Raw genomic sequence first — 26,303 nt, 5'->3', positions numbered from 1 at the left:
AAGCACTGGGATGCTCCGGGAGCACAGAGGAGGGACACTTGAATCCATATGTGGGGATCAAAGCAGGCTTTTTCAAAGACATAAAGTCTCAGTTGAGGTCTGAAGAATGAGTGGATATTAGCCTGGTGAAGAGCTGGAGAGGGGGCATGGGAAAACTCCTACAAGGAGTGGAAATAACATTTGGGACCAACTAGATATGAGAGAGAAAGATAACGATTTTGAGGAACTGAAATTCAGATTTCATGAAAAGTAACATGCAATGGGAGGAAGGGGTGTTGGGAAAGGAGCTAGGGTAAGACTCTGAATTGCCTGTTAATTCATAGTACGATGATAATTTTACTTTGACAGAGGTAACCATCATATGTTTTAAACAGATTTGCATTTTAGAAAGATCATTTTCACTACATCATGGAGCATGTACTGGGGCAAGTTGTTGGTAGTAATGGAGGTAAGAGATAATGGGGGCAGGGAGGTTAATTTGCTAGAAAGACTGTTGCATTAGTACAGGTGAGAGACGACACTTGCTTGGAAGATGCCTGGGCTGTGGGGATGGAGGAAAATGTACAGCTCAAGAGGCATTTATGGGATATCAGTTATAGGACTTGGTCATTGCTTGGGTATAGGGAATGAAGAAGAGGAAGGACTGAAAGGTAACTTCATGTTTCAGTCATTGAGTTAGTGTTAATGTCATTTATTGAGAGACTAGCATACAGACCAGAAGTCAAGGAACGAATTTCAGAAGACAGAAAAAATAATGGGGCATACTGAATTTGGTGTACAAGTGAGAAATCTAATTGGAGATGAATGCTAGTCATTGAGATATAAGCATCTGATAGAGAAGAGAACTGGGCTACTGTACAGATTTCAGAGTTATTCTACATGGATGATGATTAAAGTCATGGAAGTGGATGCAGTAAACTATATATATAAAGAATATAAACAGAAGAATAAATGGCCATAACAGAATCCTAAGGAACTCTAACGTTTCAGTAATGGACAGAAAAGAGTCACCCACATAGGAGTCAGAGAAGGAACACCCAGAAGGTAGGACGAAACTATTATACTCTGGCGTCATGGAAACCAAAGAAAAAGAACATTGCAGTAAAGGGTGTTTGACATTGTCAGTTTAAGTCAGGAAAGATATAGCCTGATACACACTGGATTTGGCAAAATAATTACAATTTCAGCATCTCAGACTATAGCCACACCAAATGCCACATTCATTAAAATGCATTTGTTACTGTATTGATACAGTGCTTCTGTTGCAACATACAGGAACAAACAAAACAAAAAACAAAAGACAAAAAAGACCTAGTATATCTTACCTGACACTGACAATACTCTACATTCTTATTTTTTCTTCTTTTATTTAGACACAATACCCAGACATAGGTATACTCTAGCCCATCACCTAATTTTGTATATGAAGTTTTACTGGAATACAACTGGGCCCATTAGTTTACAGCCACACTTGTTCATTTAGTTATCTGTGGATGCTTTTCCACTCAACTGGAAAGTTGAGTAGTGACAGAAATAGTATGGCCTATACAATTGAAAATATTTACTATCTGGCCCTTTACAGAACAAGTTTTCTGACTCATGATCTTGAATCTAGACTTAAGGGGTGCCTGGATGGTTCAGTCTGTAGAAGATGCAATTCTTGATCCCAGGGTCTTGAGTTCAAGTCCCATGTGGGGCACAGAGCTTACTTAAAATAAAATAAGGTTGGGGGTTCCTGGGTGCTTCAGTTGGTTATATGCCCAACTCTTAATTTGGCTCATATCACGATCTCATAGTTTGTGAGATTGAGCCCCCACGTTGGACTCTGATGCACAGAGCCTTCTTGGGATTCTCTCTCCCTCTCTGCCGCCCCGCACCGCGCCCCCTCGCACTTTATCTGTCTCAAAAATAGATAAATAAGGGGCGCCTGGGTGGTTCAATCAGTTAAGCATCTGACTTTGGCTCAGGTCATGATCTCACAGTTTATGGGTCCAACCCCTGCGTTGCTGTGCTCTTTGCTGTCAGTGTAGAAACTCTCTTTGGGTCCTCTATCTCTATTTCTCTTTGCTCATCCTCTGCTTTCTCTCTCTCTCTCAAAAATAAATAAACATTACTTTTGTTTTTTTTAATGAGGCACCTGGGTGGCTCAGTTGGTTAAGCAACCGACTCTTGGTTTTGGCTCAGATCACAATCTCACAGGTTTGTGGGTTCGAGCCCTGCATTGGGCTCTGTGCTGACAATGCAGAGCCTGCTTGGTATTCTCTCTCTCTCTCTCTCTGTCTCTCTCTCTCTCTCTCTGCCCTTCCCCTGCTTGTGTTCTCTCTCTTTGAAAAAAAAAACTTAAAAAACATTTTTAATAAATATATTTTCAAGTAAAATATAATAAGATTGAAAGTAGAATCCAGACTTCCGACTCAAGTGGTAACTCAAAAATGCCTATTTGTACAGAATTTCTTGATTTTTCTCATCTGTGTGATATCCAGGTTTAGACAAAAGGAACCTTTCTGGATTTGATTAAGAAAGCAATATTTCAAAAGGGAAAAGGTCACTGCCATCCTGAGAAAAAAGAACCCAACAACACCCCCTTTTGTAGTTGTGTTAACTGATGACAGCAAGATCTAGAAAATGTTGTATCTTCTAGAGACATGATGCTATAAGTATATTGTAGGCTCCTCCAGCATTTGTGCCACAGACCTCAGAACATTTTACCTCAGTTTACTGTTGCAGTGGTGGCATCGGAAGCAGGATTTATGAAAACTCTGCTTGTCCGCCACTAGGCACTCCATTGGATAAACAGTCTTTTGACAAAGTGTACATATTGCCTTGTCTTGGAGCAGCAGCTTCTAAAAATAAAAATTTACCAAAGGTTATATGATGCTGTCTTCAATCACGCTGCAAAACCAAAACAAATAACAGTATGTTGACTAGCCACGCAGTTAAAGTAAAAGCTCGTAAGACTCCTGTCCTAACAGCGCTTCTGTGGAAACTATCCCACCATCAGGTGTGAGGTTCTGGAACATCAATGCCCAACATTTTCACATTTTAAAACATCCTGGAGAGAGTTCTCCAGAGTGCCTACGTAGCTCTCAAAGCTGAGGATATTGTGTTTGTTTAAATAATTTCCTTGATGACTTCGTGTTGGCTCTGTGACACCTTTTCCTAACTTTAATACAGCAAGACTCCTGAATATGTTGAGACGTTCAGGGCCATTTCTCCTCAATCTAAATGGCTTTAGATTGTAGGGCTTTTGGGATTCTCATGTTTGCCTTTTACATGTTCCCTATCTCTTCCCTGGCTATAGCATCCCTGTGGCCCCCTGCTGCGGTGCTCAGGTGGATGCCGGCTCCTGTGAATCACAGTAGTGCTTAGACAGTGGTTCAAAACTGACATAGAACTTTCACCTCAGTACTGTTTTGATCCTCCCTACAATCCCATGAGACGAACTAAGCTTTCATATAAGTTATATATAAAGGCATATATGCTCAGGGTTCCTTTTACAAATAAGTGTGTATTTTAGAGCCTCGATGCTCAATTTGAGCTAGTAAGAGATCTCCTTTGTTTATTTGGTAGGACACATATTTCTATATTTAACACGGGGTGGGTTTATTTTTCCTTTTTTGTCTTTTCTACATGCTTTTAGCTATCTTAACAGAAACTGAGCATTTGAAATTAATTGGACAGCTTTGCTTGATTATGCCAGAAGCAAGCACATTAAGAAGTCACATTAATCTGATAAACTAGACACATATGTTGCAAATATGATAGAGGGATAATTATTGGTTTCAGCAGTTTTTATTTTTAAACTTCCTATTCCTTTCAATCTGTTTAAAAGAATGGACTACGTTAATGGTGCACATTAATTATGTCAGATATTTTTATTGTAAAGCCTCATTAATTGTAAAATGCAGATAAATAAAAAGAAATAAAGTGTTTTCTGATGTTAAAAAATATGTACTAACTCCATGTGTTTTGAATTTCCCTCCTTCTAAATATAGTCAAATTTTTAAAATGTATTGTCCATGTTCATGTGTGAATGAGGCCAAGTGAACTATCATTTGGAGTTTAAGAAAGGTGAAATGAAATTACTTATAGAATAAAAATAGTGCCATTAGAAAACACTAACTCATCCAATTTAATAACAATAATTCTATATACAAAAGGTCTAATTCCATATGTACATTTTCATCAAAGATATCAATCAACACAAATCATGAAAGCACACATGAAGGGTATAAATTGTTTCTTGAGTTATTAGCAGGCTGTGTTGAATTCAAACACAACACCACTCAAATCTGGCAGTTAAAAATATGTCAATAGTAGGCCAATAGATATTACCTCATATTGTCTTAAACAAGTGGATAAAATATTAACTTTTAATAAAAATATAAATAATGTGCTATGTGTGTACCGTTATTAATAAATACACCGTTACATATAATTGTCAATGCTATCACAGCAACAATGATTGTATCTGCTGCTCTACCTCGTCTTATTTACCTTGACAAATACAGGTCTCAATCAATCTATGTTGTTATTCTCACACAGTGCAGATGAATCCTGTGTTAGATGCTTTTGTGAAAAGAAAGCAGTAAGAGCGAGCGAGCGTTGTAAAGAGAAGGAGACCCTCCACCAGGGAAAGCTGTTAGTTTTTGGTTATTGCCAAGCACCCTTCTAACTGCAAGCCATCCTAGCTATGGAACATGTGCCTTTAAGCGGGTTAATCTTCACACTCTGCACACTCTCATTTACCACTGATAAATGCAGAGTCCTCGTGGAAGGTGGTTCTCATCTCAGTGGCAGAAGCATCTGAGGTTGCACAGCCCAGGCTTTTGAAAACGCTTTCACTCTCCTGCCATGCCTTCTGAAAATTCCTCCTGAGTTCTTTAGGTGAATCAGAAATATCTAAAATATGGCCAGCGATGACATCTTCATAGGTTGGCGGGGCATGCTTGAAGTCAAAGCCAGATTTGCCAGCTTCTGAGCTATGTGATGAAGAGACCGTCATCCTCGACCCAACAACTTGGCCCTCAAATGCATCCACACCTGAGAAATGTTCACCTAGCGTCCTTGTTTCAGAGCGGACGCTGGGCTGCTTGACAGAGATTTTTTCTTGTAGCTCTCTAGGACGGTTGCAAGAAAAGCCTGTAAAACTCGTATTTTCTAGAGATGTTAATCCAAATTCCTCCTTACAAAACGAATGACTTTCTTGTTTAATATTATGGTTTGTTTCTCCATTGGTATAAACTCTTCTATTTGACTTTGCTTCAAAAGCTGGGCCATCTTCAAATTCCCTGAACCATCTGTTTATTTCATTTTCATGGTCACTCACGAAATTTTCAGCCATTTGGACCGTTTGGTTGGCGGCTTCAAACCTCTGCGTGTGCTCTGAGCGGCGGGGCCCTTCGACCTTGCGGATGACTTCCACCGCGTCAAAACTTTCAGTGTCCGGCAGGAGGCGCTGCGCGGAATTCCCAGCGTCTTTGTGAAAGTAAGTCGCCCTTTTCTCCACTTGCCTAACTTCCTCTTGAGCTTCCATGGATCCTCTGAAGGAACCACTATCTACATGGTTTACACTTATAGGTATTGTGATTGTGGGTGGAGAGTCCCTACCACGGGTTTCTATCTTAATTTGACGACGAAGTGTTGCAGGAGACGCGATGATCTCAGACCTTTTCTCCACAATCGGAACCGGGGTTCCTGATGTGCACGGGACGCCCCCTCTGGACAGCTTTGCAGTGGTGTCTTTGAGTTTGACAAGCTGCTCAGAGCGACTCCTGGGCGGAGGAGGGGACGCATCTGCTCTGCCAACTCTAGATGTTTGTGCCATGGGAGTTCTTGGCGATGGTTCAGTAAAACTGTCCTTTTTAGGGGACTGAGAGAGCTCATCCTTAGTAGAGGTTTCTGTTCGCCGGGCAGTAGACTCGATTGTTATAAAAGTTGGTGACGGTGGGCGTGTTTTTAAGGAGGGAGGAGAGATCTTGCTATTATCTAATTTAATTTCCTGATGGGTTTTCACATGATTGTGAGCAGTTGCTTCATGGTGAGTTGCTACTTGGCAGTGTTCTGTTTTTTCTACAATCGTATTTTCTTGCTGTTCACTAACATTAGGCATTTTAGGTAACGTTTCGTTAAGGCTGGTGGGTTTATGCCTCTGCTTTCCTGCTTTGGAGGATATCATGGCTGTTTGAATTATATCCTCACAGGATATAAGCATTTCCTCTGCCTGAGTTTTAATATGCGTTATTTCTTCTTTGATTTTTTCTATGTTATTTTCCATAGCAATGCAAACTCCATATTGTCTTTTTTCTTCACTTAATAGCCATACTGGAATAATATTTAACAGTGTCTGAAATGTTTTAAGGCCATTTTTATCTGGCTCTGCTTCAAACTGTTTTACCCTAGACAAAATCTGTTGTAGTTCTTCACGTTTTCTCAAGAATTCCAATATATTTATAGCACATTTTCCATCATCCTGCTGGGATTCTTTCACAGAAGAAAATAAAGATTTGTTCTGTGTAATCTCTTGCTTTGAATCTTTAGTATTAGAAAAGACTTGTTTCTGTTGTATGCCCTTGACTCCAAGACATTTTTCTTCCTGCAGCTTATTACACGGCTCGGGCAATTTTTTATGTTCAACTTGACTTTCAGAAGTCTGTATTTGTGTTTGCTGAAAATTCTGTGTCTGTGAATCAAGATGTACATCAGTAACCTTTTGCTTGACTACCTTCTGTGCCGATTTATTCAAATGTTCTTGTTTTCTTTCCACTGTTAGTCTCTCTTCCTTTGGACCAGTCATTGATGCTTCCTGATTTGTTCTTTCGTTTCCTGGAAGTTTCCCGCTCTCAGATTCTCTATATTCTCTTTGCTTCTCATGAACTATATTGAGTTTATTTTCATGGCTTTTCCCTGTGGGTTCTGTGGGCAATTTGATTGTTACTCTTTTCTCCTTCTTAGGTAATTGACAATATTTTTCAGCTACAGATTGCTTATTACTATATTCAGTGCTTGCTTCAGTTTTCTCAGTTTTCTGGTACTGTCGTTTGCTAATGGTTTGAACATCAACTTCAGATTGCATTTTATGGCTTTCATAGATGTGGTCGGTTTCATTTAATTTGTGATCTGCAGTTGGAAGCTTGGTACTCTTAACTGTGAAACTTGGGGAAACTGGGTTTCTTTGGGGCAAGTGCAACTGCTCCTCCACATACTTCTGTTGTGCTTGTTGTGTCTTACATTCCTGGTGACTCTGTTTAATTTCACAAGCTGATATAGATTGTAGCGTGTCCCTCGAGCTCTGTAAAACCTCCTTTTCCATGGTATCTTTGTCTTCTGAGGCTGGTAGAGTACGTTGGCGCCCCTCGGCAGCAACCGTCACCGCTGGTGTTGTGGAAGGCGGGTTATCCGCGCCCACTCCCAGTACTGGAGAATGACTTTGAGAGTCCATTCTGGGTAGGGGAACCACCTCATTTGTTTTTTGTAACAGCACTTCCTTTTTCAACTCTGACATATTTTGATTTGGGCTTTCTGTTTTGACTATCTTGTAGCAAGAACTCTCATGTTTCTGTTTTTCAAGCTCTTCTCTTTGTTGTCTATACTTTTCTTCAGCAATCATTAAAGGTGTCTTAAATTTTCTCATATAAGGTTTTGGACTTTGTTGTCCTGAGCCTGCTGAGAATGAATGCGATTTTACCAGAGGTGCTATTGTGTTTTCCTTGGGTTGTGAAGTTTCTGGAACTGTCTGTGAGAGAGATCTTTTAGAGTCCATAGATAATTGTTTGCTTTCATCAAGATTTCTAGATAAGTTCTGCTTCATCTCTGTGTGTTCACTGCTAGTCACCATTATTACTTTTTTCTGATCCTTCGAGGGAGTGGCTTTACATTCCATATCTGGTGGGGAATTTTCCAATTCACCTCTTGGGGAACCATGATTCTTTTTATCTTCCATCTGTTTGAAAAATTTGGGTTTGGGGAATGTGGGAGGTGGCAAAATTACTCCCGATTTTCCTGTTAGGACTTTAGCCTGAGAATGAGTTTGCTGCGAACTTGAGGCTTCTTCTTGGGAATATCGTATGATTGCTCCACTTCCGTTTTCTTGAACAGAGGAGGGAAGGAGATGCGATGGTTTAAGAGATGGGGTTGGAGGAGGGGGAGGTGGCGGAAACATTGACAGACATTCAGATTTCTCATCTTCTGGTGGTGGAGGAAGAGGGAGGCCTGGGAAACTTTCAAATTCAGCCTTTATCATCTCTGTGGACAGTGAGGGAGGAAAAACGTTTTTTTCAGGCAACATCATTAAAGGAGGTGGAGGAGGAAGAGGAAATTCAATTTCAGACGACGCATTGGAAGGTGGAGCAGGAGGTGGAGATGGAGGTGGAAGAGAACACTCACTTTCTTTTAAATTATTTTCAGGGTTAAAGCTGATTGAATTAAAGGACATTTCCATTGCCCTTTTTAAGTCTGTGGAAGTATTTGTCCTCATTAGAAAGTCCTGACTCTTCAGATGAACATCAGCCTGCTTTTTGTCACTTGCCTTAAATTTACTGTGGCTTTTTGGGGAGACTTTTACTTCTGTTGTATTTGATATATCTTGATCTATAGGCAAAATTGGCTGAGGGTTCATGTTCTTCCTTATACCTTTACTAGAACATTGTATTTCTTGCTTTAACGAAGTTTGCTTCTGAAAGTCCTCCGAAACTTCGCAAGTTTCCACAACTGTCTTGTTGACTAGACTCTGGGTTGGACTGGGCTTAGGGCTTTGTTTATCTGTTGATAATTTAGTCTGTTTGGTATTTTTTGGACTCTTTACAGAGAAAGACTCAATCTTCTGGTGGTCATTTCTCAGTTCGCAAGTTTGAGTCTGTTGCCTTCCAATTGTTTTATCAACAGATTGGGTAGAGTTAAAGACCGCATCCTTCTTCTGTTCTCTCACTGTCTCTGATTCCTTAGTTTTTAGATTTTCCTTAGCTGACACAGTTGAGGTCAATTGTCTGCTCATATGTTCATCACCAAAATGCTGCTCTGCTGTGGTATCCATCCAGACACCCATTTTGTCCCCTGATTCCAACACATTTTTACTAGCTTTGTGGTGTGAATTAGATAGTCTTCTAAGGTTTTTCTCAAGGGCGTCGTTGTTTTGTTCACGATCTATGACAATCTTTATGGTGCCTTTTGGGGCTTTTGGAAGATTAAGTTCAGTTCTTTCTTCTATTAAATTCCCATGACAAGATTTGCCTGTAGTTTGATTGGAAGTATCTGTTCCCCCTTGCCACCTGGCTGCTGGTTCAAAAGGTCCTGGTCTTGGCTGAAGAACACTTTTTTTGTCCCTCTGTTCAGCCATCTGATGAATCTTTGTTTTCTGCTCTTCTGAAGAACCTACCATCACCGCCTTCACATCTTCTTTCATTACACTTTTCTTATCTACCTCTTTAAAAGCTCTCTGTGCTTTTTTCAGATTTCTTAATGACATTTCAAGGTCATCTCGGATAAGCTCCTTTTTCAGGATTTCTGTCCTTGTGTTTGCAGTCTTTTCAAGGCATTCAATAGCTTTCTCAATATCATCAGGGATGGCATTGGGTTGTTTAGATTCTTTCCATTGGTGGCTTGATTCCTTAAATGACTTGAATGTGGCCAGCATGTCACTTTTTATAATTTCTTCTGTTTTAGCTACTGTTTTCTGACTTATGGCCTGGTTGAGGGAATTTAGGGTTGATTTCAAATCACCTTTTATAATTTCTTCTTTGGGTGTCTTGCAAAATGTAGTCTGAGGCTCTGTCATAAAAACCTTAACTGTATTCTGCACATCTCCTGGGATGATGTCAGTTTCGTTAACAGTACGTTCAACCCGAGATTGCCTTTTCTTCAGTAACAGTTTTGTGCCCTCCACATCACCACCAATTATTTCTTCCTCTCTTTCTTGTTTCCCAGCTGTTAGTGTTTCATTTGACCCTGTCTGGAGTTGCTTAAGATAATCCAAAGCTCCAATTTCTATGCATGTTGTGAAAAACTGAACATTTCCCCTCTCAGAGGCATCGATTTTAGCCCTTTCAGATATTTTATTGTTTGATATGGAAGATAGCAAACTATGAATGGTACGTTTCACATCACCCCCTATTACTTCTTCACGCTCAATTGTGTCACCAGTGTTTTCATGAAGAAGACAATAGATAGTCATGTTAATATCTCCTTTTTCATCTTCTTGAATTAAAATGCCTTTCTTTACAGATCTTTCCTCAGAGAACAGGTTTTTTATTGCTTGTTGTACATCACCACTCACTATTTCTTCTTTTTCAGCATGAAATTCTGTTGATCTGTTTAATAATTGAGTTTTGGTCAAATTAACATTTCCCTTCTCTTCTTCACTAACCAAAATCTCCCTTTTTGTACAGTCTCGTTTGGAGAGTAGGTTCACCATTATATTTTTGAGATCAACCCTAATAATTTCTTCTTTCTGTATCTCAGGAGAGGCTTGATTCATTAGCTTGTATTTTGCCATTCGAACATCCCCAACTTCATCAGCTTCAATGATAATTCCAGGAGCCTCAATAACTTTTTGAGAATAGAGTTCTTCCAACGTTTCCTTAATGCTCTTGCCAATAATTTCTACCTTCTCTACCCTACTTTCATTAAATTCATGAAGGGGTGTAGTTTCAAAGAGCCATGTAGTTGTTTTGACATCAGAAGGAGGGATTTCTTCCTTGATGATTTTTGTGGTGCTTTCATCTGCTTCCTTAATAGAGTCCAAAGTTTGATTTTCAAAAAGCCATACTGCCTGCTTAACATCACCTTTCTGTATATCTTCCTGGGTGACGGTTTTGATATTTTCATATTCTGACCCTTCTCCTCTCAGTTCATCTATAGTGTGTGTTTCAAACAGCCAAGTAGATGTTTTAACATTGCCCTTTTGTATTTCATTGACACTTACTGTTCTTATATATGTATTCTTATCAAAATTTTCAGATTCAAAAAGTTGTTTACTTGTTTTTACATCTCCACCTTGAATATAGTCTACAGTGGACACGGTATCACGTGATTCTTCTGAAATCTGATCCAATGGCTGGGTTTCAAATCTGTATCTGACAGAACTAACATCTCCCTTCTGAATGTCTTCTTGTGTGACAGATTTAATAACATACACAGTCTCTGACTGATTAATTGAGTCTAATGGTTTTGTTTCAAAAAGCCACCTCGTTCCTCGTACATCTCCATGAATCACCTCTTCCTTTTTAACTGTTGTCACTTCATGATAATACCCTTCTCGGTCTTGAATTGCATAGAGTGGCTGGGTTTCAAAGAGCATCCTATAGCTTTTTACGTCACCCTTCATTACTTCTTCAGCAATTGTTTTCTTGGTACTGATACAGTCAGATTCTTCTTTAATCTCATCTAAAGAAAAAGTCTCAAAAATAAAACACCCCTTCCTTACATCCCCACCTTGTATGTCTGTCACTGTCTTAACTAATTCATCACCTTCTTGGCTCTCTTTTATCATATCAATTGGCTGGTTTTCAAAAAGCCACCTACAATTTAAAACATTGCCTTTCTGAATATCTTCAGTCTTTAGGGCTTTGATCTTTTTCAAAACTTCCTCTGAACTGGAACTTATAGAATCTAAGGACTGATTTTCAAACTTATGCCTCATGCTGGAGACATCTCCGGCTTGGATATCCATTTCCATGGCCTTGATTTCTTTTCCTTCTTCTCCTTGTATGCTGTCCAAATTTTCTGTCTCAAAAAGAAAACATGCTGTACGAACATCCCCACCTTGGATCTCCTCCTGTTTTACAGTTTGCAATTTGACTGTTGCTTCAGAGTCATCTTTTATGGTATCAAGAGGCTTAGTTTCAAAGAGCCAAGTGCAGGCTTTGACATCTCCTTTACGAATTTCTTCACAGTCACTCATTAATGAAACTTTTTCATAAAGAGACTCCATTGGTTGGGTTTCAAAAAGCCATCTACAAGTTTTGACATCCCCTTTAACAATATCTGTAGCTTGTTCAGTTTTACTTTCTACTTCTTCCATATTACTAAAATATTTAATTGAATCAAGAGGTTGAGTTTCAAATAGCCACTTAGCAGACTTCACATTTCCAGTCTGTATTTCTTGAGCAGATATTCCTCTAATTATCTGGAATTTATGAATGCTTTCATCAAACTGGTCAATGGGCCTTGTTTCAAAGAGCCACCTACAACTCCGTACATCACCTCTTAGGATTTCTTCTTGTTGGACTGTCTTTACTTGATGATATTTTCCAAGGTGATCTTGAATGGCATATAGTGGTGTTGTTTCAAAGAGTGATTTATTTAACTCTACAGCACCTCTCGTGACTCCTTCCACCTGTATTTTATGTGATGCATCAAATTTAATTAAATTGTTTGATTCAAAGATATGTGTGTAATTCTTTACATCACCTCTGTCAACTTCTTCAAGTTTCACTGTTCGTATGTACTCTTTTTTATCTTCTCTAATGTCTTCCAGAGGTTGGGTTTCGAAAACCCATTTTTGGTGTCTAACATCCCCCTTTTCTTCTTCAGAGGCAGTAATTTTTTGAAGTTTTCCTACATCAGGGCTATCTCTTAAAGCCTCTATTGGAAGTGTTTCAAATAGATGCTTAGTAGTTTGTACATCACCCCCTATTATCTCTTCAGATCTTAGAGGATCTGCATCAGAAACTTCTTTTAGAATGTCTAATGGCTGTGTTTCAAACATCCAACACTTTCTGGAGACATCTGTACCTATTATTGTTTCCTTTTCAATGATGACCTCTTCTGAGTCTTCTTTGATTTTCTCCAAAGGTTGAGTTTCAAATAACCACTTTGCCCTACTCACCCCACCTTTGACATTTTCTTCCATGGATATTCCTCGGACAACTTTAATTTCTGTGATATCCTTGTTAATTGTGTCCAAGGGCTGTGTTTCAAACATCCAACGTGCTGTTCTCACATCTCCCTTTTCAACATCTTCTCTGTGAACAGTTTTAATTTCTAGCATTTGACCTAAACCATCCCTAATAACATATAATGGTTGAGTTTCAAAACATTTTATACTTCTCTTCACATTCCCTTTAATTTCTTTGAGTTCAGACCTGAGTTGCAGAAGGTGAACTTCATCCACTGAATGAAGCTGTCCAAGCTGATCCAGATGTTGAGTTTCAAACATATACCTCACAGTCTTGACATCCCCACCGGTGATGTCCTTTATGGTGGTTACCACTGATTCTTCTTGACCTTGGTGCATTTTATTCATTGAGTCTAATGGCTTTGTTTCAAACATCCACCGGGCTGTGCGGACATCTCCTCTGGCTAGTTCAGGAATTTTCTCAGCATTTTCTTCCATGCCAGAAGAATGATCACCCAGTGCATCTATGGGTTGGGTTTCAAACATCCATGTTGTATATTTCACATCACCACCAGCAATGATTTCTTGATCAGCAATGCCCCCGTTGATGTTATCTTCATCTGGAGAGCCGTTGTTGATGGAATCTAATGGCTGATTCTCAAAGATCCATCTCATGGACTGCACCTCCCCCTTCAGAATTTCATCCCACTCCAAGTGTTCTCTTTCTGAGTTCAGAGCTTTTTGAGAACTGTCATTTGTATGTTCAAAAACATACCGGGCTTGTTGCACATCTGCTAAAACTGAGCTCCCTGGGTTCACTTGACTAGAGACAATTTCAGAAACCTCACTGATATAATGTTTTTCTAAGTTTTTTCTTAACTCAGGATGGATGTGTTTATATAAACGGTTTAATTCGTACAAATTTCTTTGCTTAGAATATAATTCTTTGGGTACTGGTGGTGTTCTAGGAGGGTTGGGGAATTCAGGGGACTGGGAAAATGCTGTCGCATCTATTGGAGCTTGAAATATTTCAGGTGGGGGAGGAGGAAATTCTTCTGTCTTTCCCGTAGGGGTGGCATTAACTTGTGCTAGAGTTGAGGAAGTGGCACTGTGGGTGCTATGTTTTGTGGTTGATGTTTCCTTCCTCTGGCTGGTCGAAGTGCAAGAAGTAGAAGAGGGACCCACAACTGATGATGGTTTTAAACTCTCTTCATATTCACTTTCAATCTTGAAGGGAAAGAAAGTCAAATCTTATAAAAATGGGTGTAGTGGTGAAGATTTCCTAGGCACTGTCCCTTACCTGTCCACTTGCTATGATATCTCCTTTGGAAACAGCAGAAGACAGATTCCTTTTAAAGACCTACTTAGAAGCAATATTCAGTTTTGTTACTATCTTTCCTATAATTCATTTGTGCTTTTAGGGTTCTATTCCCCATTCAACACATCAACAAGTCAGTATTTTAACATTTACACATAATCTTGATTTTTCTTCCTCCTTTACTTAATATACTGTGCTAAGTAATCTAGAGGGATAACAGTAAAAGTCTTAAAGTACTTTTGAGAATTATTTTGTTTTCCTTGGAATTTTAAGCAGAGTATCTGACATTTAAAATTGACTTTATTATTTTATCTAATGCTAGTTATTAAACTTTAGAGCATATATAATTTTTTCTTCCCTATTTTTTTTTTTAGTGAGAAAAGTTTTAACTCTACTGCTTTTCTCATGTAGAATAATATTCTCCTTATGGGGGAAAAAAAGTAATGGCTCCAGATTTAGTTGAAAAACCACATAAAACATTCAATAATTTGAAAATGCTATGCATTTACATCTGGTTTTACACGTAATATGTTTCCATATAGAGATATTGTTTTACCTTAATCTGCTTGGCTGGGGTCATCTCTTTCTCAGAATAAAGGACCTTTTCCTGGGCAGACTTTTCAAATTGCTCTTTTAAAAACTTTGTTGAAACCTTTGGAATCTCTTCATCCTCAGGTGTATCAATGACTGCAAACAGAAAAGAATACCAGGGATGTTATGTAACTAATAAACATGATGTTTGAGAAGGAAGCTTCTCACAATATATGTTAAATGAAAAGGTTCAAGGTACAAATATATGCATATGGCACCATTTCATTATGTAAGTTAGTGTCAAGAAATATAGGGAGAACAATGGTGGTGGTTATCTCTAGACGAGAAGTCGTAATTGAAGGAACTGTTATTTTAATTGTATATATTTTTCAAGTTTTCTACAAGCGTGTTTTACTTTCATGCTTAGGAAAAAATAATATAAGTTATAAAACAAGAAAAGCACACCAGAAGGACAGAAAAGGAATACCTGCTTCCTTTGCAAAACCAAAATAAAGCCAAAATACAGACAGACTCAAGTAATGATTGGGTCACAATTGGCTTAAATCCTCCCTTTTAGCTCTTCAAGGCAACAAAACTTCTCATTCCCCTTTTATGGGCAAGACAGCCTGTACCTGTCTTATGCAAATTCGTACAGATTTGTCTATAGTTTAATTTCATGTATGTAGGTTGAAAACTGAATTTAGAAATGTTAAAATCTGTTATTGAAAGTAATACAATCTAGATAACATTTCTGTTCTTAGGGAACTTGATAAACATTAAGTTTTACTGTAGGCGCCCGAGGCAAAAAGCAATTCAGAGATGACTGGCGTATCACCTTCTAGGCTTTTAGGATGAATTCATAAGACTGATGGGCAGTGAACTATTTTAGAAGCTTATTGCATCTGTTACCATAGGCAGAACCTAATTATGTATAGAAATACTACTTTGTCTCCTTTGGGACTGTGAGTCATAGTTATTAAATGTACTTAGTGGGAGGGATTATGCTTTGGAAGTCCTCCATTCAAACCCAGACACATGAGTAGGAGAAAGGCATACTGGGGTCAAATAATACCAGATTCTCACCTGTTTCTTGAACACATTGATGGAACTGAGAAGCTTGGTTTGTTTCCTCAGTGTGCTTTTCAAGATGAGAGGCCTGTGTTTAAAGATAATTTTAAATAAATAAATGTTTTTAAGAAGTCAGTTATTTTAGTACTGCATATATATTCTTCATTTCACAGTGATTTTCATTCAAGACGTCAGTGCACTTTGAGAGATGCTAACTAAACTTCTATCCCTCAATTAATTAATTTTTAATTTGAGAGAGAGGGAGAGAGAGCAAGGAGGGGGGGAGGGACAGAGGAGAGAGAGAGAGAGAGAGAGAGAGAGAGAGAGAGAGAGAGAGAGAGAGAGAGAGATTGAGAATATCTTAAGCAGGGTCACATTCAGTGTGACCCCATGATCCTGGGAGCCAAAATCAAGAGTCAAATCTTGAGCCAAAATCAAGAGTCAGATGCTTAACCAACTGAACTACCCAGGTGCCCCTCTATCCCTTGTTTTAATACATGGGCTCATGGTATAACAGAACATATATAAATTGACAACTAAAGTGCACTTAAAATTTTAGCATGATCATTTTATTTTTCAAAGAACATCAGTGCCAAAATGGGGAAATAGATGCTGATGTATATTGGTATTAAATACATAAAGGACATCAAAAGCAATTGTTTACAATGAGGTTAGAATTTCCACACAGTTTTGGAAATGGGAAAGTATTGTGTTTCTAAGTAGTTACCATTTCTGTTTCAGGAACGTCACTTTTGTGTGCTTTGGAGGCTGCTTGTTCATTTCTTTCCATTTCCTGGCTGCTTCTTGAAATGTCCACTTGGCTGCTGTGGATTATCTCCTGAAAGGAAATGAATGAAGAAATACACCGTGTTTTAATAAAAGTTTGAAAATGTCAACTTTTTTTTTATTAATGCAATTTTAGTGACAGTCTTCTGAAAAAAATTAAAGTTCCTCAGTGTATTAGTTTTCTTGGCTACTGTTACAAATTATTACAAACTTAGTGATTGGTTTATAACTGCACAAACTTAATATATTTTACAGTTCTATAGGTCAGAATCCCTGAATGGATATCACTGGGGGTGGTGACAGGTGTTAGAAGGTATGCATTCCTTTCTGCAGGCTCTAGGGGAGAATCTATTCCCCTGGCTTTTGCAGTTTTAGATAGCGTGCTTATTTTCCTTGGCTCACGGCCCTGTTCCTGCTCAGGTTTCTCACACTTCCATTCCTGAGTCTCTCTTCCAATCCCCTGTTCCACCTTGTGATTACATTGGGCCAATTTGGGTAATCCAGGACTCTCTCCCTGTCAAAAGGTCAGCTGATTAGCAGCTGTAATTTTATTTGCAATCTTAATTCTCCTTTGCCATGTAACTTAATATATTCACAGATTCTGCAGATTAGGACATGGGTATCTTCAAGAGCCATTATTCTGCTTACTACCCTTAGTAAGCTATAATATGAGAAAGATGAATCTCAAAACGAAAATGCAAATCCTTATGGAAAACAAATGTATTTTGTTGTTTATCAGTCAACTTTTCAGAAAGACTTTTCAGCCAAACTTTTTACAGAAAGACATTCTAATCTCCAAGTTTGCCATCTAGTTTGATGACACATCCAGAGTTCAAATGAAGAATATAACCATTAAATGTAACCAACATAAACAGACCATATTATGCTAGTATGTATGTCTCTCTCCATGCATGGGGCAACTTTTGATTTGGTTAAGTTATCACAGGCGACCCTGGCTGAATCAGATACTTTGATGCTCCTATTAATTTTGGTGATCCAGCCCTGTTGTTACTATAGAATGTGATCTGACATAAGTATATGATTGATTGATTGATATGATGAGTCATTTGGCATATTGCTAAAAATCTTAACTTCAAAAAATAAGGATATGAAGAGATTCTAAGAACACATGAATTTGAACTTGTTTGAAGTTGGAAGTTCACTTTTATCTTGATATCTACATGACCATCAAATACTGTTTTTGAGGTCTAATTTTTAAAAATTTGTCTTTGTAGAAAATAGTCAGGTGAGCCAAGGTCCATTATTTTTCATCAAATATGAGCACTAATTTTTTTACACAAAGTTAAATAGTTTTGAGCAGTCAAATTCTAATCCTTTAGACTAAAAATAAGTTTATAATTAATTAATGAGAACTTAACTTGTTTCTTTTGTTTTTGTTTTTTTGCTAGTGGCTTTTTCCCTCTAAGGGTATTTGGCATACGGGTAAACGTTCTGATTAACCAAGCAGCAATCAGACATCTGCCTAGAGATATATAGCATGATCCAATCTTATTTTACTTTTCTAGGAAGGAGAATTAAGAAAAAAAGTTTGGATATTCTTAAGGAAAAGTTTACTTAATGAATGAATGACTAAAATCACAAAATTATATTAACAAATTGATTTCATTCAACACTCTATTTGCCAGAGAATGTCCTAGAAATGAGATGGAACAACAAACAAATCATGTACTTTACTTTCTCAAGAGGGAGTATAGAAAATAAATAATCCATATCCTTTCCTTTAAGTTCAAATAATCAAAATTTGATTTAATAGGAAGCTCTGCATAATTAAGTTTTATTTAAGGAGATCAATAACACTGGGCTGCAGGGAACAATAACAATCATTGAAGGCTGCAAAGAGAAAAAATGCATGGTCTTTTCATGATCATTGTTTACAACTGTGACAAGCGTTTCCATCTATGAAGATATAATGGAAATATTCTTTTTTTAAGTTTATTGATTTATTTTGACAAAGGGAGGGAGAGAGAGAGAAAGCAGGATAGGGGGAGATAGAGAATCCCAAGCATGCACTTCACTGTCAATGCAGAGCCCAATGTGGGGCTTGAACTCACAAACCGCAAGATTATGACCTGAGCTGAAGTTGGACGCTTAGCCAACTGAGCCATCCAGGTGTCCCTAAAGGAAATATTCTATGGCTTTCTTATGATACAGACTAAACAGACAATGAAAAAGCAAAGGACAGTGGGAACCTGAACAGTACCAAGATCCTTACTGAAGGGCACCATGATCCATTACTATAGAATCATGTCTCTACTTAGTTCCAGGTGAGAAGCTATGGACCAGAGACATGCTTATTGGTGTTTTAAAATTGGAATTAGTTAATCCCTACAAAAATCAAAATTTCTGCCTGCTTTTGAAAACTTTGAAGATCCAGCAACACTGGGTTCACATTTCAACATGGGAGTTACTTGCTGGAACAAAGTAAGTAGTGGTCAACCTTTTTAGTTGGGACATGTACTTTTGAGTTGGTCACTGTTCACATTATTCACTAATAAGTGACACCAAGTTGACATTAAAACAACAACAACAACAACAACAACAATGACGACGACGACAACCCTGCCTGGAACCTATAGAAATTTTAGCTTCTTGCTAAAATTAGCAGCTTCTTGCTGCTAATCATCAGGTTGAATGAGTAGAGTTGGTGATTTGAATCTGTATGTTAAGACAAATGCAAGCACTGGGAGTAAAAAACAGTAAATAGATGTAATTTTGAAATATTTTGAAAGTTACCATTTTCTGGGCACTTTATACTTAATGTGTATCTACTTGAGTAAAAACAATCCATGCCTATCATATCTAAGTATGTTTTCTTGTAGGAGATGACACAACATAAAGAGTACAAGGGTACATAAATTTTGTTTAGAGCTGGAAGTTTCTACTTATGTGCTATTACTAAATAGAACTGTAATTGCTACATTAGTTTGGTATGTTACTGTCCATATATCAATTTTACTGCCCCCAGGTTGCTATAATTTATATCCAATCTATCTTAAAATATGCCAAGATTTTATTTCTATCATTACTGTGTTTCATATTTTGCAGCTAGTTAAGTTTGGATTTTAAATATGCCTTCCATTCTTCTCAGTTGCTGTGTCTACAAAGTACAGGGTTAGGTAAAATAATGGGTCATCATGATGCTCAGGAGAAATCAAATTACACAAATAAAGTGTAATAAAGAATTCTGGCAAGAACACCATACATAAATTCACACAAAACAATTAATAAAATTTGTTCCTGAATATTAAATTCAAATATAGCTCAGGCTGCAAGAGACAAAAATGCAGTTGTTCACAGATGGATTAACCAGGAATCAGAAATGGGGACTTTGTACTAACTCCCTCCTCTACTGGGTATGTCATAATATTGGGTAAGTCACTAAATTACACTTAATTTTTTTTCATTTCATCCCTCCATTTATAGAAAAAGGAATGATACATGTCTTCTAATACTGGAATTTAAAGAAGAGAATGTGGCACAACCACAAAATAATATGATGTTTGCATAGCTCATACCAATCTGATGTTGGCTCACATATTAGACAAGTATCTTACAAAAAGCTACCCTTGATATATATACTTCTCCTAAGGAGATTTCTCCAGCACAGGAAAGACATCACATCCTGCCTACCCAACTTACTATCATTATCGGAAAAAACGTCGTACATTTGTACCAATAAAAATTCAAACTCAGGAGCCTGGGTGGCTCAGGCAGTTAAGCCTCTGACTTCGGCTCAGGTCATGATCTTATGGCTCATGGGTTTGAGTTGCATGTTGGGCTCTGTGCTGACAGCTCAGAGCCTAGAGCCTGCTTCAGGTTCTGTCTCCCTGTCTCTCTGCCCGTCCCCTGCTTGCGCTCCCTCTCTCAAAAATAAATACACATTAAAAAAAAATTTAAAAATTCAAACTCATTCTAGCGCAATGAGTAAAGAAAGAGTAGGACCAACTTTTTTATGGTGACTCATTATTATTGTGACTTTTAGGAGTATACCCAATAAAACAAAATGTGATGAAAGTTTGGCAAAATAGTGCATAGTAACTGCCTCACTATGGTGGGAAAAAAAGTTCATGCTCAATGCCAATAATTTAGCTATTTTACCCACCACTAATCTCATTTTTAATAAATCTAGAAATAGTTATGATGTTTTAATGCTATTTGTATCTTTGTCAGACATAATACCAAAAATGTGCTATTTATGTTAGCAAAAATGTCAATGGATTCAAGGTTTGAAAGAATAATCAGTTCTCCCTTTTAAGTGATGAGCATAACAATTTCTATTGATATATTTTGCTTCTCTAGATTTGGATATATTCAAATTCAGATGTGTTTCTTCTGCCATGAGTTTTTCTTTTTTTTTAATAAAAATTTGCTTTAAAAATTTACAATATAAAATTTGATTTCCCTAGGGTTTGAGCTTCAGGTTAAGGCTTTTCCATATTCACTATACAGTTTTGAAATCACAACTCAAAAATTATTTTCTGTTAGAAAACTTCTATAGAGAGTTACGTATTCCTGCTTCTTTTTTTGTTGTATTTCCATCCTCTCTGTAGATATCTTTATTACCTGTCTATCACATTTTATAGCCATTATTTTATAATATGAATCTCTCCTTTAACTAAACTCCTGTATCCTCAAATCTCAATGTTTAGCATCTGGCAGACAGTAGATGATCCCTCCCCCCTTGCCCTGAAATATCAAGGAGTAAGTGCATAGGCAAATAGTCATTTTTTTTCCAAGAGTGTGAAAATTTTATAATTTTAAATCTAGTTTAAAAATTGAGATTCTAAACTTTTTCCACATAATCCTCTGATTTTATTTTTTAGTATTTTGGCTGACAGTCTTTGATACTGAACATTTCATAATTGGTAGAATTACTGAAGCTGATGTGTATAACAATAACATGTCAATCACTTTACAAAGTGTTCTCAGAAAGAGGCCCCTTGGTAACACTGCAAGTGATCAGAACATTTATGGATGAACATGGCAGTGCTGTGATGCCATAAGGAGTATTTGGCATCTTAGGAGGAGAAGCCTGTACCAAGAAAACAAAGAATGCACAAAGGCAACAAACATACAGAAAGGGAAAGAACCTTTCAAAACAGAAAAATATATTCTCAGATAGCCTTTTTATAAAATGATCTTCATGGTGCTAAATAGACTAGTTTGTATGTATGTATGTATGGATGGATGGATGGATGGATGGATGGACGGACGTATTTATTTTTAGTGAATTAGTATTCTCTGAGTTGATGAAATTGAAGTGTTGTCAGGCATCATCTAGAAACAGAATACATTGAGCAGAATTACTATGACATGAAGAAAGCAAGCTGAGATATTTATGATCAATGAAAGACAATACTTTATCCCAATGCAAAATATTAAAAAAATCTTTTAAGATAAGGTAGTGACTTTCTCCTTGGAAATCATTGCATCCCTAAGCATGTTTGATTTTATATAGCTTCACCTATGCATTTATTCAACCAACAGCCCTTGAGTACCAATGATCTCCATCACACTGTGCTAGGCATTGTCAGCATTGTTTTAATAAAAGTTTCTATAATTATATCTCAATGTACTTAAATGTCTACCAATCATCTATCCATCTATCGCTGTATCTGTACAATATATAAAAATATATTCATATATTAGAGTAAAAAGTCTCAGCTTGAAATTCTCTTGAGGCAAGGTTTGTAATATATACAGGTGCATGAATTATGTAGTTTTATTACACAAATATCTGGGAGAAGTATTATCATTCAATTAATTTCACCTTTTTTTTCACTGAAAATAATTATGCTTTTGTCTTATTTAGCTACCAAGAGCAAAACCTAACTTTTTAAATAAAAAAACACTTAAAAGTAGAAATATTTGACTTCAAAAAGAGGTTTCTGAAGAAGCAATGCCAGCTTTAACTGCAAGAACTCTGACTGCCTCTTCTTTCCAAACATATTATTTATAGAGCCATATTCCTGTTTCCAAAAATGCTGAAGATTCATAAAAAGGACATATAAAAGATACACTCTCAACTGGGCCATCAAACATATTAGTTATATAAATAACAGTATTTATTTGACAAACTCAAAAAGCAGGATACATATAACATTCAATTTACTGTAAAGGATGCCCTCTAGAAGTTTTATGTAGATGTATGTTAAAGATATATATATGTATACAATATTTCAGATCAACATAGACATAAAGCATCTTAAAACCAAAGAAGCACTAGGATATAAATAAACACAAAAGTATGATAAAAGAGGCTAAATCTTAGAGTCTCAAGGAACAGTGAAATTATAAATAAAAAACTTGCAAAAAGAATGAAAATATTTTAAAGAAAAAAGAAAACCAGAGGTTACATGTATCTGCTAATTAATGCAAACCAAAATAAAGAAACAGAAGAATTCTACCTCTTCACTACCAACCCTCCCTCAACAATATTCAAGAGATTTATAAGCCCTGCCAATTCTATGTTTAATGATCTCTTGAGTCCATGCCCTCTTTAGCCTAAACTTTTGACCCATTTAAGTTCCTTATATTTAATCTATTTCAGTAGTCTCTCAACTTTTCTTCTTCCATCTAAACTTGACCCCCTTTATTTCAGTCTTAGTTAGCCAGAAACATGTTTCATCAGTGCGTATCTATTCATTTTACTCTCCTATTTAAGTTTCTTCAATGGCTCTTGATTGTCTTAGAAAAATGTAACAGTTCTTTAACATAACTTAGAATTTCTTTATTATCTGGGCTTCGCCTGCATCTCCAACTTCACGCCTCAGTTATGCCTCACTGTATTCACAAATATATCATACTCTTTTTACCTTTTGTGTAAGATCTTCCTTTTGCCTAGAATGCAATTCTATATTCATGAAAAAATTATTTCAAATCTCAGCAGGAGCATTCTCTGTTCTCACATGTCCTCCTTGACCATCTTTCATTCAGAGTAATTTCTGTCACCTCCTTGTGTCCCAACAAACCTCATTTATATTTTCTATCACAGAATAATTGCACTTTAATTTTTGTTATATGTCTATTTCTCTGATATAGTGAGCTCCTTGAGGGCAAAATAATATACTCATCATTGAATTTTTGTGCCTGACATATGGTGGGTGCTTAATGACTATGAGCTGAATAAAACATACACACACACACACACACACACACACACACACACACACACACACACACGGCACAGACTCCAGAGTCATTCTTCTTGAGTTAGGACCACGTTTGCTCACTTTCTTTGGGCAAGTTAGTTAGATCTTCAGTGTGTCCATTTCTTGTCCTCTTCCCCCTACCCCCAAATACAAAGGACTAATAAGGGAATAATAACAGTGCCTGTCTCAGAAGGTTATTGCGAGGAGGAAGTAGGTTAATATATGTGAACACTGGCTCATGAGTGCTACATTAGTGTGTGCTATATTTACCTAACAGACATTCATTGAACACTTACTTTGTGTCAGCTATTTACACAGTAAACAAGGCAAAAAAAAAAGTATGGGATGAAAGTAGGTTGTCTATGGCTTTTCTGTGAATTTTACCATCGAACTTCACCATGAATTTTTCATTACAGAACAAAGCCCAGAAACTAAAGAAGAAACAAGTTCTAATACATACGTTTGTTTTTTGTTCCCCACCAGAGAAATAGTGGATTTGGGTGGTTTATTAAAAGAGAGATAAGCAAAAAGTGCCTGTGCATATTATGACTCTGCCAAATCATTCTGGCTGCTAGGACATGGAAATACTCTACAGAGACATGGCCAGAGACTGCCTTTGTGATCACCTATTCAGTTTTTCTATGGTTCATCTTCATGAACTGATACCCAGTGAACAGTCAGTTCATAGTGATTTCATCTACAATTACTCATTTCTTACTACACTTAACTCTTTCCTAAAAGTCCTGTTGTATGACTCTCATGTAGACAATAAATTAAGAAATGTTAATATTTGTAGATTACATATCTTTTTATCTCATCACAACTCTCAGTTTCAACCATCAGAGTCTGACTGATTGAAACAGGAAAGGTAATTTGGTAAAGAGACATTGGGTGGCAGAAGTGGGGAGTGGAATTTATAGAATTTCCAAGATATCCAAAAATAAGACTTGGCGATTTTATAGATGGTAACAGAGCTGAGTAATGCTGCAGAACCGTCTGGTGAATGCACCCATGCTGCTGACACTGAACACCAGACACGTTCATTGCCAAAGCTATCAATACTATATAATGGATGCTGCTTCTAGAATAGTTATTTATTGAAATTAGATGTAGCTAATCTCCTGCCACCAGCCATAATTAAAATTAATTCCAACACAGTCCCTGCTTCTGATGTCATTTCATTACTTCTTTATGCAAAGTCTCAGTTGGAGTATCTGATTGGTGCAGTCTAGTTCATAGGTCCCAGAATCCGGCCAGTCTAGGAGAATAAGTGTATGGTATTTGCAGCTTCTCTAGTGGAGGCCGCTTCTGCCTCATTGCGTAGAGGAGTTCCCAAGTATAGAAGGAATTTCAGATGTCAAAAAGAATGAAAAGTGCCCATTACCTCTGCTAAAAAAAGTATTATTTATGAACACTGAGGTCTTCTTAACCAAATGGAAACCAGTTAAAAACACAAGTATAGGTATTTACTTTTGACAACAGATAACATAGAAAACACTATGTCTTATAATGGAATAGAACTGGGCCTCTTTCTTGGCAATGTATGTTCCATATGACATTACAAGTACATGTAGGATGACTTTGAGACAGTACAATTTGCCTGCTAAGAGGTCATAAAGAGTTCATGGTATACAAACCTGCCTCCTTCTTTTACTATCTCTCTGAGTCTCTATGGCCATCAGTCTTGTTCATTGGGAGTAATGACATTTCAAATTTTTATATAAATTCCAGATAAAAGGAAGAAGCCCAATAAAACAGATTTGGCTCTGATGCAAGCATTTCTGTTTGCATTTCTGTGCAAACAAAGCAGTGTAATTCTTATTTTTTTAAATGTTTATTTATTTTGAGAGAGAGTGAGAGAGAGAGAGAGAGCAAAAGTGGGGGAGGAACAGAGAGAGAGAGAGAGAGAGAGGAGAGAGAAAGAAAGAGAGAATCCTAAGCAGGCTCTGCCTGACATGGGGCTTCACTTTCAAGACAAAATCCAGAGTTGGACACTAACTAACGGAGCTACCCAGGTGCCCCAAAGTCGGTTAATTATTAATTATGGTTACAAATGAATTATTCTGATCATTTGGGTTTTCTTCAAAATAAGGGAAAATGGGAAAAAATAAAAGGATAACTAGTTGCAATTTCACTGGTAAATATATCTACTAGCAATATGGGGAATGGAAAGAGATTGAAGTGGCAGATAGGAATATTACATTATGGCTGGTGTTTGTCATCAATTCAAGTGACAAATCAGGTAAATAAGTCACAACTAATTTCAGACTCACTTAGAAGCCTCATTTGTAGTTTTCTTGGACAGAGAGTGGGGAACCACGGAAGGAGATAGATATGAAGGGCTACCATTGATTGAATGTTGTACACAAAGGAAATGTGCAAGGCTCTTCACACTTGTATAATGTCTAAGTCATTTAAAATTCCACCATTCCTAATTCTACATGATGATTACACATGAACGTAATAAGAGAGATTGAAGGAAGAACGCTATGCAAAATTTTAAAGACAATAAACATATACCATGAATATAGTGTTTTTGTAAGAATTTCATCAGCCAGCTATTTTGAACCAATGTTTTTAACACCTAAAAGCAGTA

The 26,303-nt window shown here is 37.2% G+C and overlaps 1 protein-coding gene across 2 annotated transcripts in view; it reads right to left on the bottom strand.

Annotated features, from left to right (window-relative positions):
- The window catches only part of XIRP2 (xin actin binding repeat containing 2), a 72,568-nt gene that overhangs the window by 4,733 nt on the left and 41,532 nt on the right, over positions 1-26,303 (bottom strand). For both annotated transcript variants that reach the window (XM_027055564.2, XM_015066919.3), the window contains exons 4-8: positions 16,477-16,587; positions 15,765-15,837; positions 14,707-14,837; positions 4,750-14,059; positions 2,710-2,843 (exon numbers count right to left, since the gene is read on the bottom strand). In XM_027055564.2, coding sequence (XP_026911365.2) covers positions 2,749-2,843; positions 4,750-14,059; positions 14,707-14,837; positions 15,765-15,837; positions 16,477-16,587 — 9,720 coding nt within the window. In that variant the 3' untranslated portion in view covers positions 2,710-2,748. The remainder of the gene's footprint in view (positions 1-2,709; positions 2,844-4,749; positions 14,060-14,706; positions 14,838-15,764; positions 15,838-16,476; positions 16,588-26,303) is intronic.

Source organism: Acinonyx jubatus, chromosome C1 (assembly GCF_027475565.1).
Source record: "Acinonyx jubatus isolate Ajub_Pintada_27869175 chromosome C1, VMU_Ajub_asm_v1.0, whole genome shotgun sequence".
NCBI lineage: Eukaryota > Metazoa > Chordata > Mammalia > Carnivora > Felidae > Acinonyx > Acinonyx jubatus.
Note: the sequence above shows the minus strand (reverse complement) of the source record. Positions and strands in the feature narration are given on the sequence as shown.